Raw genomic sequence first — 15375 nt, 5'->3', positions numbered from 1 at the left:
ATTCTTGTTATATTGTACAACCTTCAATGTTGTCAAAATTACGTAGAATTCTGGAAAATTAGTTCGCAATGAGCCAGGCTGCTCAAACTGTTGCATATATCCTGACTCTGTGTGCAATGAACGTGAAGTGACACAATTTCATCTGGTTAATGCTGCTAATATTAGCTAAATATGCAGGTTTAAAAATATATTCTTCTGTGTATTGATTTTAAGAAAGGCATTGGTGTTTATGGTTAGGTCCAACGATTTTTCTCAAATGCGCTTTTGTTAGATCATCCTCCAGCGTTACATCGGTTATATTCAATGCAGGACATGCTAGATAAACTAGTAATATCATCAACCAGGTGTAGTTATAACTAGTGATTGTTTTTTTATAAGATACGTTTAATGCTAAGATACGTTTAATGCTAACTAGCAACTTACCTTGGATTCTACTGCATTTGCGTAACAGGCAGTCTTTGTGGAGTGCAACGAGACGCAGGTGGTTATAGCATTGGACTAGTTAACTGTAAGGTTGCGAGATTGGATCCCCTGAGCCGACAAGGTGAAAATCTGGCAGTTAACCCACCGTTCCTAGGCAGTCATTGAAAATAAGAATGTGTTCTTAACTGACTTGCCTAGTTAATTAAAGGTATAAAAAAATTCTGCGCCCAAATATACCGATTTCCGATTGTTATGAAAACTTGTAATCGGCCCTAATTAATCTGCAATTCTGATTAATCGGTCGACCTCTACAAGTTGCAAGCTGCAAATTAATCGGAGGGGTTGCAAAGCAGACAGGATTTCACTGAGTCACAAGCAGACGTCCATTCCAGAGTGCAGGGCTGAGTCAGTCACTAAGTCTGCTCCTAGTAAGAGTGCCTAACTAACTGGGAGTTAACGGGTGCGTGAGGAACTTAATGTCATCACCTCATTACACCTCTACCTCAGCGCATCGGAATGCCCGGGCCGTATCCACCATTAAACACCCTCATGCTGGGATCGACCACATTCCTGTTCTCCGTCTCAGACCCAGAGCACTTCCATCTGCACCATCGCTAAACATTATCCCGTCCTGGGAACTTTTGAAATGTTAGGGACTGTTGACTCGGAGGGGGAAGAGTTGCCTCGCTTCATCTCTGTGTGTCTCCTGCCCTCGTACCCAGGGGTCTACCATGATCACCCTGAGAGAAAACACTGCGTTGATCTGAGACACACTGCCAGGCGCCACAGAATGCGAGAGCTTTATCATGGTGAACAAGAGCTTTATCATGGTGTGGTTTCTCTCCCTCCCTTGACAGTAGGATTGGACGATATATCATATTCATTTGATTGCATGTTTTAGCATGATGTTCCAAATGCCTGCATCACAAGAATCTAGTTGATTTGCCACGGTACGTGGCATTGTGGTACCACGTAGCGCTAGCAGCATTGTAGCCACAGACTTTGGACAAAAAGCGTTCCCAAATTAAAACTGCCTTCTACTCAGGCCCAGAAGATAGGATATGCATATAATTGGTAGATTTGGATAGAAAACACACTAAAGTTTCCAAATCTGTTACAATAGTGTCTGATAGGGTTTCAGGCCTGTATTCTTTGGTGAAAAAACGGATGGCACTGTGATAGCCTCCAACACTCAACAAACTGGATGCAGTCTATTTCATAGATGACATCACCGAAGTCGAGGATCGGTAGGATGGTCAGTTTTACGAGGGTATGTTTGGCAGCATGAGTGAAGGATGCTTTGTTGCAATATAGGAAGCCAATTCTAGATTTCAATTTTGGATTGGAGATGCTTAACTTCTTGAGTGTAGGGGGCAGTATTTTGATATTTGGATGAAAAACGGACCCAAATTAAACTGCCTATTGCTCAGGCCCAGAATATGCATATAATTGTCAGATTAGGATAGAAAATTCTAAAGTTTCCAAAACTGTCAAACTATTGTCTGTGAGTGTAACAGAACTGATGTTGCAGGCAAAAACCTGAGGAAAATCCAACCCGGAAGTGACATTTTTCCTGAAAGCTCTCTGTTCCATTGATATGCCTTTGCCTGCCTTCGCTCCATTTAATCTGATTCCTTTTCCTATGGCTTCCCCATGGTGTGAACAGTCTTTAGACATAGTATGAGGCTTTTTATTTTTTTAAATGAGCGAGAAAGATCATATCGCGTCATTGCATGACTGGGTGCCAGCAGCATTTTGCATGCGCAAGAGCTTGGAGCAGACTACAGTCCCGGTTGAAATATGATCAATTATATATTGTAAAAAATAACCTGAGGATTGATTTATAAATAAACTTTTGACATGTTTCCACGAACTTTACGGATACTATTTGTGCAATATGTGCTTTGTAAGAAGGCTAACGTTTCAGTTCCTTTCTCAGAACATGAGAACATATGAAAGCTGGTGGTTCCTTTTTTGACATGAGTCTTTAATATCCCCAGGTAAAAAGTTTTAGGTTGTAGTTATTATAGGAATTATAGGACTATTTCTCTCTATACCATTTATTTAATTAACTGTTGACTATTGGATGTTCTTAAAGTCACTTTAGTATTGCCAGTGTAACAGTATAGCTTCCACCCCTCTCCTCGCTCCTCCCTGGGCTCGAACCAGCAACACAACAACAGCCACCACATCGAATCAGGGTTACCCATGCAGAGCAAGGGAAACAACCACCCCAAGGCTCAGAGTGAGTGAAGTTTGAAACTCTATTAGGGGGCGATAACTAGCCAGCCATTTCACTTCGGTTACACCAGCCTCGTCTCGGGAGTTGATAGGCTTGAAGTCATAAAGAGCGCAATGCTTGACGCACAACGAAGAGCTGCTGGCAAAACGCACGAGAGTGCTGTTTGAATGAATGTTTACACGCCTGCTTCTGTCTACCACCGCTCAGTCAGATACTTGTATGCTCAGTCAGATTATATGCAACGCAGGACACGCTAGAAAATATCTAGTAATATCAACCATGTGTAGTTAACTAGTGATTAGGATTGTTTTTTAAGAGAAGTTTAATGCTAGCTAGCAACTTACCTTGGCTTACTGCATTTGTGTAACAGGCAGACTTGCCAAGTCAAATAAAGATTAAATAAAGGTGTAAAAAATAAATTAAAAATTGGGCAAATTGGCGCCCAAAAATACCGATTTCCGATTATGAAAACTTGAAATTGGCCCTAATTAATCAGCCATTCCGATTTTAATCGGTCGACCTCTAGTTCCAACATCTAGTGGAAAGCTTTCCCAGAAGAATGAGGCTGTTATAGCAGCAAAGTAGCCTAGTACAGCTGCACTGTGTAAGAAGCAGTGCTTTACTGTGAGGGGAAGTAGGGTTATAACAGTGTTATACATTAAATTTGCTCTGTGTAGGAAGCATGTTATTTCTGTATTCAGACACTGGAGACCTTAATAATGAAGCGTGTTGGAAAGTTAGTGCAATGTAACGGAAGTTTGACACAATCCTATTCTTCTGTCTTTCCTGGTGGGGTACTGCTGTGAGTGTCTGTGCCACATTGACCTCACGGACTGTCCCTTCCATTGTTTTAAAATTTGCAATAGTACTGAGATGGAACGAGGGTTATTGTCAAAGATGACAAGTGATGAAGGAAAAGGAAGCAGTGCGATTAAGACGTCTGTCACCCTTGTTACAATAACATCCTGTGTCTTTGTCAGCCAAGGGAATCGACCAGAATCTGTCATACTAGGCAGCCGTAGTCTCCCAATTTAATTCGTTATTAGGCTTTATTGGTTCTGGGCGCTCACAAATATATAAATATATGTAAAATACCAACTCCAAAGGACCCTTCTATGGATTACATTTTGTGAAAATACCCCAAAATATGGTTTTGTGAGCAATCACCCTTCGGTCTTTGATGTTGTGAGACATGGTTCATGAAGTGAGAAACTTGATTATGTTGTGAGAAACGCGATGCTACTTGTAACGATTTGCTATGTTGCTGTTATGTTGCTGTGTTATGATAATCAGTAGTCCTCTGTCCTGTGTTTTTAGGATGACATTGATGGGATCCCCTGGTCAGAGGAGAGGGACGTGAGGAAGGTGCTCTATCTCTCCCTGAAGGAGTTCAAGACTGCTCAGAAAAGGCAGCTCGGAGACGGCATCGGCGATGGAACCAAATACACTAATGGTGAGTTTCTCCTTGGGACCCTTTTCTCTGCAGCACTGACCCAGTCAGGCTTTTGTCTGGATGCTCACAGACCTGCAATAGGCTGCTCTGTCTTTTGTTTGCAGTGGACCAGCTGATAATGATAGGAGTGATAGAATAGTGACACATTAATATAGTGTTATTTCAGAGTGAAGGTGCTTTGGTATGCACAATGAAACAGAGGATGTTGCAGGGTTTTTTCTAAGCAGGTGCAATAACATCCAGGGAGCTCAGGCTGCCTGTTTGTGTCCGCCTGTGGTATAAAGGCTGGTCTGAATGATCTGCTGCTGCTTTGTTTGACACCTTCGCCGTGTATCACACGGGCCTCAACCTATTCTCAGCTGTCACGACACAACCCAGAGGCCGAGAGCGAGATAAAGGCCTCTGGAAGTTTACACCGTGCCAAGCGGGCATGGAGAAGCCTCAGTTCAGATCTAGGTCACAGGCTCAGTTGCACACAGACTGCCCTGTACCGGCTGAAACTGTCATCCCCCCCCCCCGCAGTGTTGTCAGTCTCTTAGAGGAGTGTGTCTGACTGGCTGTCTGGAGCTACCTGCAGAGGGATGTGAGGAAGGTGCAAATTAGATTAGGACAAGATGACCAAACAACACGCTGGATCTCTACTGAAATACACTACATGACCAAAAGCATTGATCCAACAGCAGAGTGAAGGGACCGAACCTGCAAGGCCCTAAGCGTGTCTCCCCTCCTACCCCCCCCCATCTTATCTCCCATCCCATAACCGGCAATCATGCCATCTCCCTTACCACTTTACCTCTCAGTGTTGGCAGGCGTCCATCTCTCCATCTCTCTTCCTCTTTCCCGCACCCCCCCCCCTCTGCATTATTCAACTAATTACATGATGCCCCTTTTGCATCCTCTCCCCTCCCTGTTATCCCTCCTTAGATGGAAGGCATCATTACATCAATAGGCCTCTGGTTACTGCTGCTCAGGAAGCTTTCCTCCCGCTCCCCTGCCCTCCTCTCCACCCCGCCCCCATCGATGAAACTACTGGCTGTGTTCCAAACCACTGGAGATGGTGGATGGTAGTGAGTGTCTGCCCAATAGCACCACTGGCCTTGTTCTGTCTGTCCCTTAGCACTGACCCTGTCCTGTCTCATGGGGACCTCGGGGCTTGACACGAAGCTTTGACCCGAACATAGTGGAAGAGGGCACAGAGCCTTGGTGGTGGAGCTGGCTTCCTCTCGGATAGGGCGAGTGATAGACTGACAATCTGCAGCATGTCATTCTCACATAACACATATACTCAAATTAGTTTAATTTTAAGGTATTTTATGAAGATGACAGTGGGGAAATATAGAGGCTGTGTCAAAGGGCAGTAGGCCGGAGTCCAATCTTTGCCAACACTGTAGACATACAGTATGTGCCAGAGGAGGTTGCAGTTTAGACTGCTAGACCACCCTAGGCCACATGGACAAAAGTTACTAAATAGGATCTGTCTATTTCGGTCTGGGGTTGATTTGTGGTCAGAACTGTGTGGTTGAGACAGTCATTTTAAAAACACTACTTTTTGTTGTCCTCTTGTAGGGTTGTCTTCTAGAGTTCCTTTTTTAGTATCCCATTCTATTGTCAGAAGTGGTTGAAAAAACATTCAAATGGGTTAAAAATCCCACACAACAAACACATTGTTTATTCTTATACACACTACAGTCCCAATCATACTGTGTCATTAAAAACTTTGAGAGAAATAAGTATTTTGTTACTAGCCACAGTACAGTGGACCAGTGAGCAGGTTACTGCTACAGGCTGCTGATGGACACTAAGCTTACTCCATTAGAAACATTATTATTCAGTCGTAACCACTCTCTGTTTGTAAAGGTGATTTAAGCTGAAGTAATGCCACTCTCCTGGCTGTTTAATATTTTCTGTCTGCATCTGGGCTTCCTGTCTGCATTACTCCACCTCCCACTAATGGGCTACACTCTGTGACTTGCTGTGGTACGCACCCCCAACCTCGCTCCTCTATCTCCTTCATTCTCTCGCTCTCTCTGTCTGGAGAGCAGGAGGAACATAGCAAGTTGATGGGCTTAATGAAACACACATAAATCTGATTATAGAGCCCCTTATGGATCAGCCGTCATCCTCCTTCCCAACTAGGCCTCACTGGGACCAGGGGAAAGAATTTAGGCCCCAGCCCAGTCTAGCTCCCTTTCGTGACTGCCAGTTTGCATCCCTGTCTCGCCCTCCTTGTCCGGCCCCTCACAAAGGCACTGATGTGAAACCAACATATGTAAAAACGTCTCAGAAGGGCGGAGAGGGGAGGGAGTAGAGGAGACAAGATGGCCCCTCACCAGGCTGTTTATGCTCAGTATGAATATTATTACAGTCACCTACTACTACAGATTAAACTATTATAGCTAAATCAGAAGAATGGTTTCGTTGAGTTCTTGGTGTTATAAGCTTCACCCTGAGCACAGAACACACACAAACCAAACACAACCCAGTCAGTTCCCTGAGCATCACTGTGGTTTGACTCATACTGCCAGAGCATGTTAAGAGGTCTACAGACATGTTAAGCTCTATGGCTGGTCTCCTGCTATCAGGTAGTGACCTGCACTCGGTACACAGACTTCAGCTGCCTGGGTTTGTTCTGGGTTCTGCAAACAGGTTTTCAGAGGAAGCCGCCACTCAGGGTCGGTTTTAGGTTGGCACGTGATTTAAGGACTCAGTCCTAAGGAATGTGATGGGAGGGTCATGCGTCAACTAGAAATGCCAGTACCGGGTAGACTTTTACTACCTACAAAGATTTAGTGGCTCATAATTGATCTGTTTTTCTTAACCATGATTACTACTTCCACCTTGTTTGTGTAATTGCAGTGAATGCGGTTTCGTTTGATCAAGAGGGTTTCACGTCAGTTTCATGTCTTAGTTACGCATCAATGCTGTCTTTATTTGACTGGAATGCATTTTTGAGATCTGCTCAAGTCCCGACTTGTTCACTTTGTTCAGCTAACGGGCTCCAAACACAAATCAGCGCCCTTACTTTGGTCACAGTGTTTCTCTCCAGTCAACATGTCCTAGCAGTACATTGCATGGTCTCTAACCCATGTCTTGTCTCTTTAGGTTCCCATGCCCGCGGGCAGCTCAATGGCTCCGGGCAGAAGGGCCACAATGCTGACGGGTCACGGTTCCAGAGCATCGACGGCAGCAGCGAGTACTCTGAGGATGGCCCTGCCAAGAAGAGGTGAGCGTGTTAACCTGTACTCTGGAGCGATGGCCCTCTCGCTCTGCTCTCTCTGATCGGCAGCAGCTTTGAACCAGAGAGTGCTTGAGTGAAGGTAGTGATAGGCAGGGGGGAGCTCTACAGTACCTGGGCCCAGATTCACAAAACCTTAAGAAGAAATGTCTTAAACTGGTGTTTTTTTCCTTAACTATAGACTTAAGAAAATGTAAGCAAAGTTGATATTCCTCAAAGTTATTGAACATCTTTCTTGTGCCATTTCTTCATGTTTCTCCTTAAGCTAAAAGTTAAATTTGATTATTGAAAATAAAATTATTGGGAATGTTCCTATTTCCAAGATGTCTAAACCCTTAATCTTAGGGCAATGAGAGAAAGTTCATGAAAGCAATTGAAAATGTTAAATTCACAAACGTAGTCTGATAGTTTCAGTATTGATTATTTTAAACCCAAGAACATGTTTTAGAACATTAATCTTAGTAAGAAATATGCTAACATGATTGCCAGATAGCCAGATAGCATGATTGCCAAATGGTTGCCTAGCAACAAACGTTTTAAGAGGATATTTGAGAAGTTCGTAAGAAAATCATTCCATTTTAAGATATTGTTGAGGATTTGCTCTCATGAACTTTAAGAAGCTGTTTTTTTTCGTAAGTAGTGTTTTGTGAATCTGGACTTAATAAAAAAAATATATATATATATATATATATATATATATATTTTATGGCCTGCTGTACAGCCGAGGTACAGTATCATAGAGGTGTTTTGATCCTGGTGATGTCAGCATTGGTTGATTCAGCTCTCTCAGATTCATGTGTGTGAATTATCAAAGCAAAAATAAACAATTGTGGTAGTAAATGTATAAAAAGCCTCTGTCTTTTTTTATTAATTAACTTCCTTCTTGCTGTATTCTCTTCTCTTGTTCTCCAGTAATGTTTGGTTAAATCAGGGAATTACAGTAATGGGACATGACAGCATCAACAGTGAAGGGTAAAGAGGAGTTTGATTCAGAAGAATGGGAGATCTTTAACCAGCGTTCATTCTTAAAAGGCGGAAAGATGTTTCAGTTTTTATTTCTTTTTATTTTACTAGGCAAGTCAGTTGAGAACAAATCCTTATCTACAATGAAGGCCTACCCTGGCCAAACCATAACCCGTACGACGCTAGGTCAATTGTGCGCCGCCCTATGGGACTCCCAATCACGGCTGGTTGTGATACAGCCTGGATTTGAACCAGTCTCTGTAGTGAGGTTCTGGGCTTTCTAGGGAGTTTTTCCCAGCCACCGTGCTTCTACACCTGCATTGCTTGCTGTTTGGGATTTTAGGCTTGGTTTCTGTACAGCACTTTGATATATCAACTGATGTAAGAAGGTCTTTATAAATAAATTTGGCTGGGGGGCGTGTGGGACTGGAGGAGACTGGGCTGGGGGCGTGTGGGACTGGAGGAGACTGGGCTGGGGGCGTGTGGGACTGGAGGAGACTGGGCTGGGGGCGTGTGGGACTGGAGGAGACTGGGCTGGGGGCGTGTGGGACTGGAGGAGACTGGGCTGGGGGCGTGTGGGACTGGAGGAGACTGGGCTGGGGGCGTGTGGGACTGGAGGAGACTGGGCTGAGGGGTGTGTGGGACTGGAGGAGACTGGGCTGGGGGCGTGTGGGACTGGAGGAGACTGGGCTGGGGGCGTGTGGGACTGGAGGAGACTGGGCTGGGGGGCGTGTGGGACTGGAGGAGACTGGGCTGGGGGGCGTGTGGGGCTGGAGGAGACTGGGCTGGTGGGCGTGTGGGACTGGAGGAGACTGGGCTGGGGGGCGTGTGGGACTGGAGGAGACTGGGCTGGGGGGCGTGTGGGACTGGAGGAGACTGGGGCGCAGGAGTGGTGTGAGCACACTGGTGGGTTCAGACTGGGAGGGATTCCCTCTCAACTAGCAGGTCCTGGTTCTATAACAGACCAGCCACTGTGGATTAAATGCACTGCTTGGCACACACACACTCACAGCTACATTAAATCATATATATTCATATGCACATGCTGTACTGCAGCGGCCATAGCACAGAGATCTGCTCTGTAATCTCTCACCGTGAGACCCTCCTCTGTGTAGCCAGCCATCGCATGATTCCTCAGCTCCCTGTCTCCACCACCTTTTCACCCTCCGTGTGTGTGTGTGTGCAGTACCTGTTATTTAATAGTCCAGCAGAACTTGTCTTTAAGAGGTCTGGCAAACCTGAAAAGGAGAGCAAGAGAACAAGATGGACAGGGAGAGAAGCAGAAAGGCATTGCGTCAACAGGCCTGTGTTCAGTACAGTGGTTTGATGGTTTTCATTAGTTCTCATGCTGGAATAAAAGTAGGCTCTCTCCCTCTCTTAATGAGCAGCCGGCTCCGAGTGCTTGGCAATAGCTCAGGTGTGTGTGTGTGTGTGTGTGTGTGTGTGGATGACTTCTTGGCCCTGGCATCTGCAGCCCACGCCACTCTATAACAGGGTGGCTGATTGAGGAGGTGCCAGGACCTTTCACGTCTGGCAACGCAAGAACTAGTGGAGAGGGGTGGCGCAGGTGTGTGATTTTGGCTGCTTCATCCTGGGGTGCAGGGGAGGGTCCCAGTGTGTCTCGGGAGGGGACGGGCGGTCCCAGGGAGGCGTTTGGGGACCTTAGGTGTTTGTCTTCCTAGGACACTGAGATTGGAAATCGGGCCCCAGCATCTTAGAACCCTGCCAAGTACTGGAGAGGTTCTTCCCTCCTCCCCTTCCCAGCCACACCACAAGGCTGGAGTAGGAAACGCACGGTTCAGCCATGGTGACCAATGTTGGAAAGCTCCACTTCTTAGGGAGATTTTGAGGCAAATTCTCCTCTGTAGTAAGAGCCAAGTAAAGCTCATTGAGCTGCTTGTTGTGTTTGTTTTAATGAGTGCCAAGTTAGTAAGCACTGCCTTTGTCTGCCGTTCTGTTGCCCCCCCCCCACCCCCAAGTTTTCTGAGAACGAGTGGAGATCAAATACTTTTTTAATTGTGGAATGTGTTCCAAGGTAGTCCCATGTGTAATAGAGCAATGCTTACATTTGTATGCAATCACAAGGTTTGAAATGATTGTTTTTAGTCAAATTATTCTATCTGCTTGTGTTTCTTCAATTTGCAGTCTACAAATGATTTTGTAAATATGTTCCGGCCCCCTGACCATACGCTCACTAAAGAATCGGTCCGCAGCTCAATCTAGTTGATGATCCCTGCATTACATACTGTCACACATCATTCTGAATAAACTCTCACAATATGGTCTGCTGAGTGGAAGAGTGTGTATTATCATGCATTGTGATATTGTATACCCTGTTACCAAGCAGGGAAGATGGTAGGTGAGATCAGAGGGAGCAAGGCATCGTCATAAACAGTGTTTGTTCCAGTTTCTCTATTCTCTGCAGGCTGTTTGTATTCACTGTAGACAATATGCACATCAAAGGAATAAAACGGCAACATCACAACAAACTATACAGCAGTTCTGAAGAGAAGTAGTTTTGTTCTATCATAATCGGATGTGGACTGGATGGCATATCCAATGTTCCACTGCTGTGGCCAGAACTAATCAGAGCCTGTGATGTCGTGGCTTATGTCCTGATTTGAAAGTGATGTCGGCAATAACACAGCTTTTCTCTGAGCTTGCTCGTTATTGATCTGGCTTAGTGTGATTTTTAAGATGGCCGCCAAGCTCATGGGTCAGAGGTCAGAGACCTGGGTAAGTCCAGTGAAGTGGTCGACCCACTGACCCGAGGAGAAGGTGACGTTGTCCAGTGAAGTGGTCGACTCACTGGCCCGAGGAGAAGGTGACGTTGTCCAGTGAAGTGGTCGACCCACTGGCCCGAGGAGAAGGTGACGTTGTCCAGTGAAGTGGTCAACCCACTGACCCGAGGAGAAGGTGACGTTGTCCAGTGAAGTGGTCGACCCACTGACCCGAGGAGAAGGTGACGTTGTCCAGTGAAGTGGTCGACCCACTGACCCGAGGAGAAGGTGGCATTGTCCAGTGAAGTGGTCGACCCACTGGCCCGAGGAGAAGGTGACGTTGTCCAGTGAAGTGGTCGACCCACTGACCCGAGGAGAAGGTGTCGTTGTCCAGTGAAGTGGTCGACCCACTGACCCGAGGAGAAGGTGACCTTGTCCAGTGAAGTGGTCGACCCACTGGCCCGAGGAGAAGGTGACGTTGTCCAGTGAAGTGGTCGACCCACTGGCCCGAGGAGAAGGTGACGTTGTCCAGTGAAGTGGTCGACCCACTGGCCCGAGGAGAAGGTGACGTTGTCCAGTGAAGTGGTCGACCCACTGGCCCGAGGAGAAGGTGGCGTTGTCCAGTGAAGTGGTCGACCCACTGGCCCGAGGAGAAGGTGGCGTTGTCCAGTGAAGTGGTCGACCCACTGGCCCGAGGAGAAGGTGGCGTTGTCCAGTGAAGTGGTAGACCCACTGACCCGAGGAGAAGGTGACGTTGTCCAGTGAAGTGGTCGACCCACTGGCCCGAGGAGAAGGTGACGTTGTCCAGTGATTACCTTAATACGCAGTTCATCAGCTCACTTCTCTAAGCATAGAGAATGTACTGGGACCAATGGTCGTAGTATACTAAAGCACAATAGTGGACACTGTAACATCATAGTATACAGTGGTGTAAAAATACTTTAAAGTTGTTTCCTGGGGTATTTGTACTTTACTTTGCTATTTTATGTTTTTGGCTACTTTTACTCCACTACATTCGTAAAGAAAATATGTATGTTTTCCCTGACACCCAGAGGTACTCGTCCCATTTCTCAGGCAGGACAGCAGTATGGTTCAGTTCACCCACCTATAATACGTTGTCATCCCTACTGCCTCTGACCTGGAAAACTCACTAAACACAAATAGTATGTTTGTAAGCGATGTCTGATTGTTGGAGAGTGCCACTGTCTGTCCGTAAAATAAATAAAAAAAACTAGAAAATAGTGCTGACTGGTTTGCTTAATATAAGTAATTGGATGTATAGCATTTACTTTTACTTAGGTATGATAATTGTGTACTTTTTCCACCACTGTACATACGTACATTTTAAAACTAGATACTTTTAGATATTCACTCAAGTAGTATTTTACTGGCTAGCTTTCACTTTTACTTGAGTCATTAAGGTTTCTATTAAGGTTTCTTAACTCAAGTATAACATTTCAATTACATGTTCCACTACTGGTTCTATAATAATGAGAAATAGTGGCCACAGTAACATGGTAGTACTATACTAAAGGGAAATGGTGGACACAGTAACATGGTAGTACTGTACTATACTATACTCAACTGTTCTGCCCTGTTATTATTCGACCATGCTGGTCATTTATGAACATTTGAACATCTTGGCCATGTTCTGTTATAATCTCCACCTGGCACAGCCAGAAGAGGACTGGCCACCCCACATAGCCTGGTTCCTCTCTAGGTTTCTTCCTAGGTTTTGGCCTTTCTAGGGAGTTTTTCCTAGCCACCGTGCTTCTACACCTGCATTGCTTGCTGTTTGGGGTTTTAGGCTGGGTTTCTGTACAGCACTTTGAGATATCAGCTGATGTACGAAGGGCTATATAAATACATTTGATTTGATTTTGATTTAAAGGGAAATGGTGGCCACAGTAACATGGTAGTACTATACTAAGGGAAATGGTGGACACAGTAACATGGTAGTACTATACTAAGGGAAATGGTGGACACAGTAACATGGTAGTACTATACTAAGGGAAATGGTGGACACAGTAACATGGTAGTACTATACTAAGGGAAATGGTGGACACAGTAACATGGTAGTACTATACTAAGGGAAATTAACATTTAACACATTTAAGTCATTTAGCAGACGCTCTTATCCAGAGCGACTTACAAATTGGTGCATTCACCTTATGACATCCAGTGGGACAGTCACTTAACAATAGTGCATCTAAAACTTAAGGGGGGGGTGAGAGGGATTACTTATCCTATCCTAGGTATTCCTTAAAGAGGTGGGGTTTCAGGTGTCTCCGGAAGGTGGTGATTGACTCCGCTGTCCTGGCGTCGTGAGGGAGTTTGTTCCACCATTGGGGGCCCAGGGCAGCGAACAGTTTTGACTGGGCTGAGCGGGAGCTGTACTTCCTCAGTGGTAGGGAGGCGAGCAGGCCAGAGGTGGATGAACGCAGTGCCCTTGTTTGGGTGTAGGGCCTGATCAGAGCCTGGAGGTACTGAGGTGCCGTTCCCCTCACAGCTCCGTAGGCAAGCACCATGGTCTTGTAGCGGATGCGAGCTTCAACTGGAAGCCAGTGGAGAGAACGGAGGAGCGGGGTGACGTGAGAGAACTTGGGAAGGTTGAACACCAGACGGGCTGCGGCGTTCTGGATGAGTTGAAGGGGTTTAATGGCACAGGCAGGGAGCCCAGCCAACAGCGAGTTGCAGTAATCCAGACGGGAGATGACAAGTGCCTGGATTAGGACCTGCGCCGCTTCCTGTGTGAGGCAGGGTCGTACTCTGCGGATGTTGTAGAGCATGAACCTACAGGAACGGGCCACCGCCTTGATGTTGGTTGAGAACGACAGGGTGTTGTCCAGGATCACGCCAAGGTTCTTGGCGCTCTGGGAGGAGGACACAATGGAGTTGTCAACCGCGATGGCGAAATCATGGAACGGGCAGTCCTTCCCCGGGAGGAAGAGCAGCTCCGTCTTGCCGAGGTTCAGCTTGAGGTGGTGATCAGTCATCCACACTGATATGTCTGCCAGACATGCAGAGATGCGATTCGCCACCTGGTCATCAGAAGGGGGAAAGGAGAAGATTAATTGTGTGTCGTCTGCATAGCAATGATAAGAGAGACCATGTGAGGTTATGACAGAGCCAAGTGACTTGGTGTATAGCGAGAATAGGAGAGGGCCAAGAACAGAGCCCTGGGGGACACCAGTGGTGAGAGCGCGTGGTGAGGAGACATATTCTCGCCACGCCACCTGGTAGGAGCGACCTGTCAGGTAGGACGCAATCCAAGCGTGGGCCGCGCCGGAGATGCCCAACTCGGAGAGGGTGGAGAGGAGGATCTGATGGTTCACAGTATCGAAGGCAGCCGATAGATCTAGAAGGATGAGAGCAGAGGAGAGAGAGTTAGCTTTAGCAGTGCGGAGCGCCTCCGTGATACAGAGGAGAGCAGTCTCAGTTGAATGACTAGTCTTGAAACCTGACTGATTTGGATCAAGAAGGTCATTCAGAGAGAGATAGCGGGAGAGCTGGCCAAGGACGGCACGTTCAAGAGTTTTGGAGAGAAAAGAAAGAAGGGATACTGGTCTGTAATTGTTGACATCGGAGGGATCGAGTGTAGGTTTTTTCAGAAGGGGTGCAACTCTCGCTCTCTTGAAGACGGAAGGGACGTAGCCAGCGGTCAGGGATGAGTTGATGAGCGAGGTGAGGTAAGGGAGAAGGTCTCCGGAAATGGTCTGGAGAAGAGAGGAGGGGATAGGGTCAAGCGGGCAGGTTGTTGGGCGGCCGGCCGTCACAAGACGCGAGATTTCATCTGGAGAGAGAGGGGAGAAAGAGGTCAGAGCACAGGGTAGGGCAGTGTGAGCAGAACCAGCGGTGTCGTTTGACTTAGCAAACGAGGATCGGATGTCGTCGACCTTCTTTTCAAAATGGTTGACGAAGTCATCTGCAGAGAGGGAGGAGGGGGAGGGGGAGGAGGATTCAGGAGGGAGGAGAAGGTGGCAAAGAGCTTCCTAGGGTTAGAGGCAGATGCTTGGAATTTAGCGTGGTAGAAAGTGGCTTTAGCAGCAGAGACAGAGGAGGAAAATGTAGAGAGGAGGGAGTGAAAGGATGCCAGGTCCGCAGGGAGGCGGGTTTTCCTCCATTTCCGCTCGGCTGCCCGGAGCCCTGTTCTGTGAGCTCGCAATGAGTCATCGAGCCACGGAGCGGGAGGGGAGGACCGAGCGGGCCTGGAGGAAAGGGGACATAGAGAGTCAAGGGATGCAGAGAGGGAGGAGAGGAGGGTTGAGGAGGCAGAATCAGGAGATAGGTGGGAGAAGGTTTGAGCGGAGGGAAGAGATGATAGGATGGAAGAGGAGAG

General features: G+C 46.7%; 1 protein-coding gene across 2 annotated transcripts in view; it reads left to right on the top strand.

Moving 5' to 3' along the window:
- Positions 1-15375, top strand: part of LOC124012148 (protein Jumonji-like) — a 96789-nt gene that overhangs the window by 44842 nt on the left and 36572 nt on the right. For both annotated transcript variants that reach the window (XM_046325612.1, XM_046325611.1), the window contains exons 2-3: positions 3983-4118; positions 7221-7341. In XM_046325612.1, coding sequence (XP_046181568.1) covers positions 3983-4118; positions 7221-7341 — 257 coding nt within the window. The remainder of the gene's footprint in view (positions 1-3982; positions 4119-7220; positions 7342-15375) is intronic.

Source organism: Oncorhynchus gorbuscha, linkage group LG24 (genome assembly GCF_021184085.1).
Source record: "Oncorhynchus gorbuscha isolate QuinsamMale2020 ecotype Even-year linkage group LG24, OgorEven_v1.0, whole genome shotgun sequence".
Lineage (NCBI taxonomy): Eukaryota > Metazoa > Chordata > Actinopteri > Salmoniformes > Salmonidae > Oncorhynchus > Oncorhynchus gorbuscha.
This window is presented reverse-complemented; position numbering and strand designations above follow the sequence as displayed.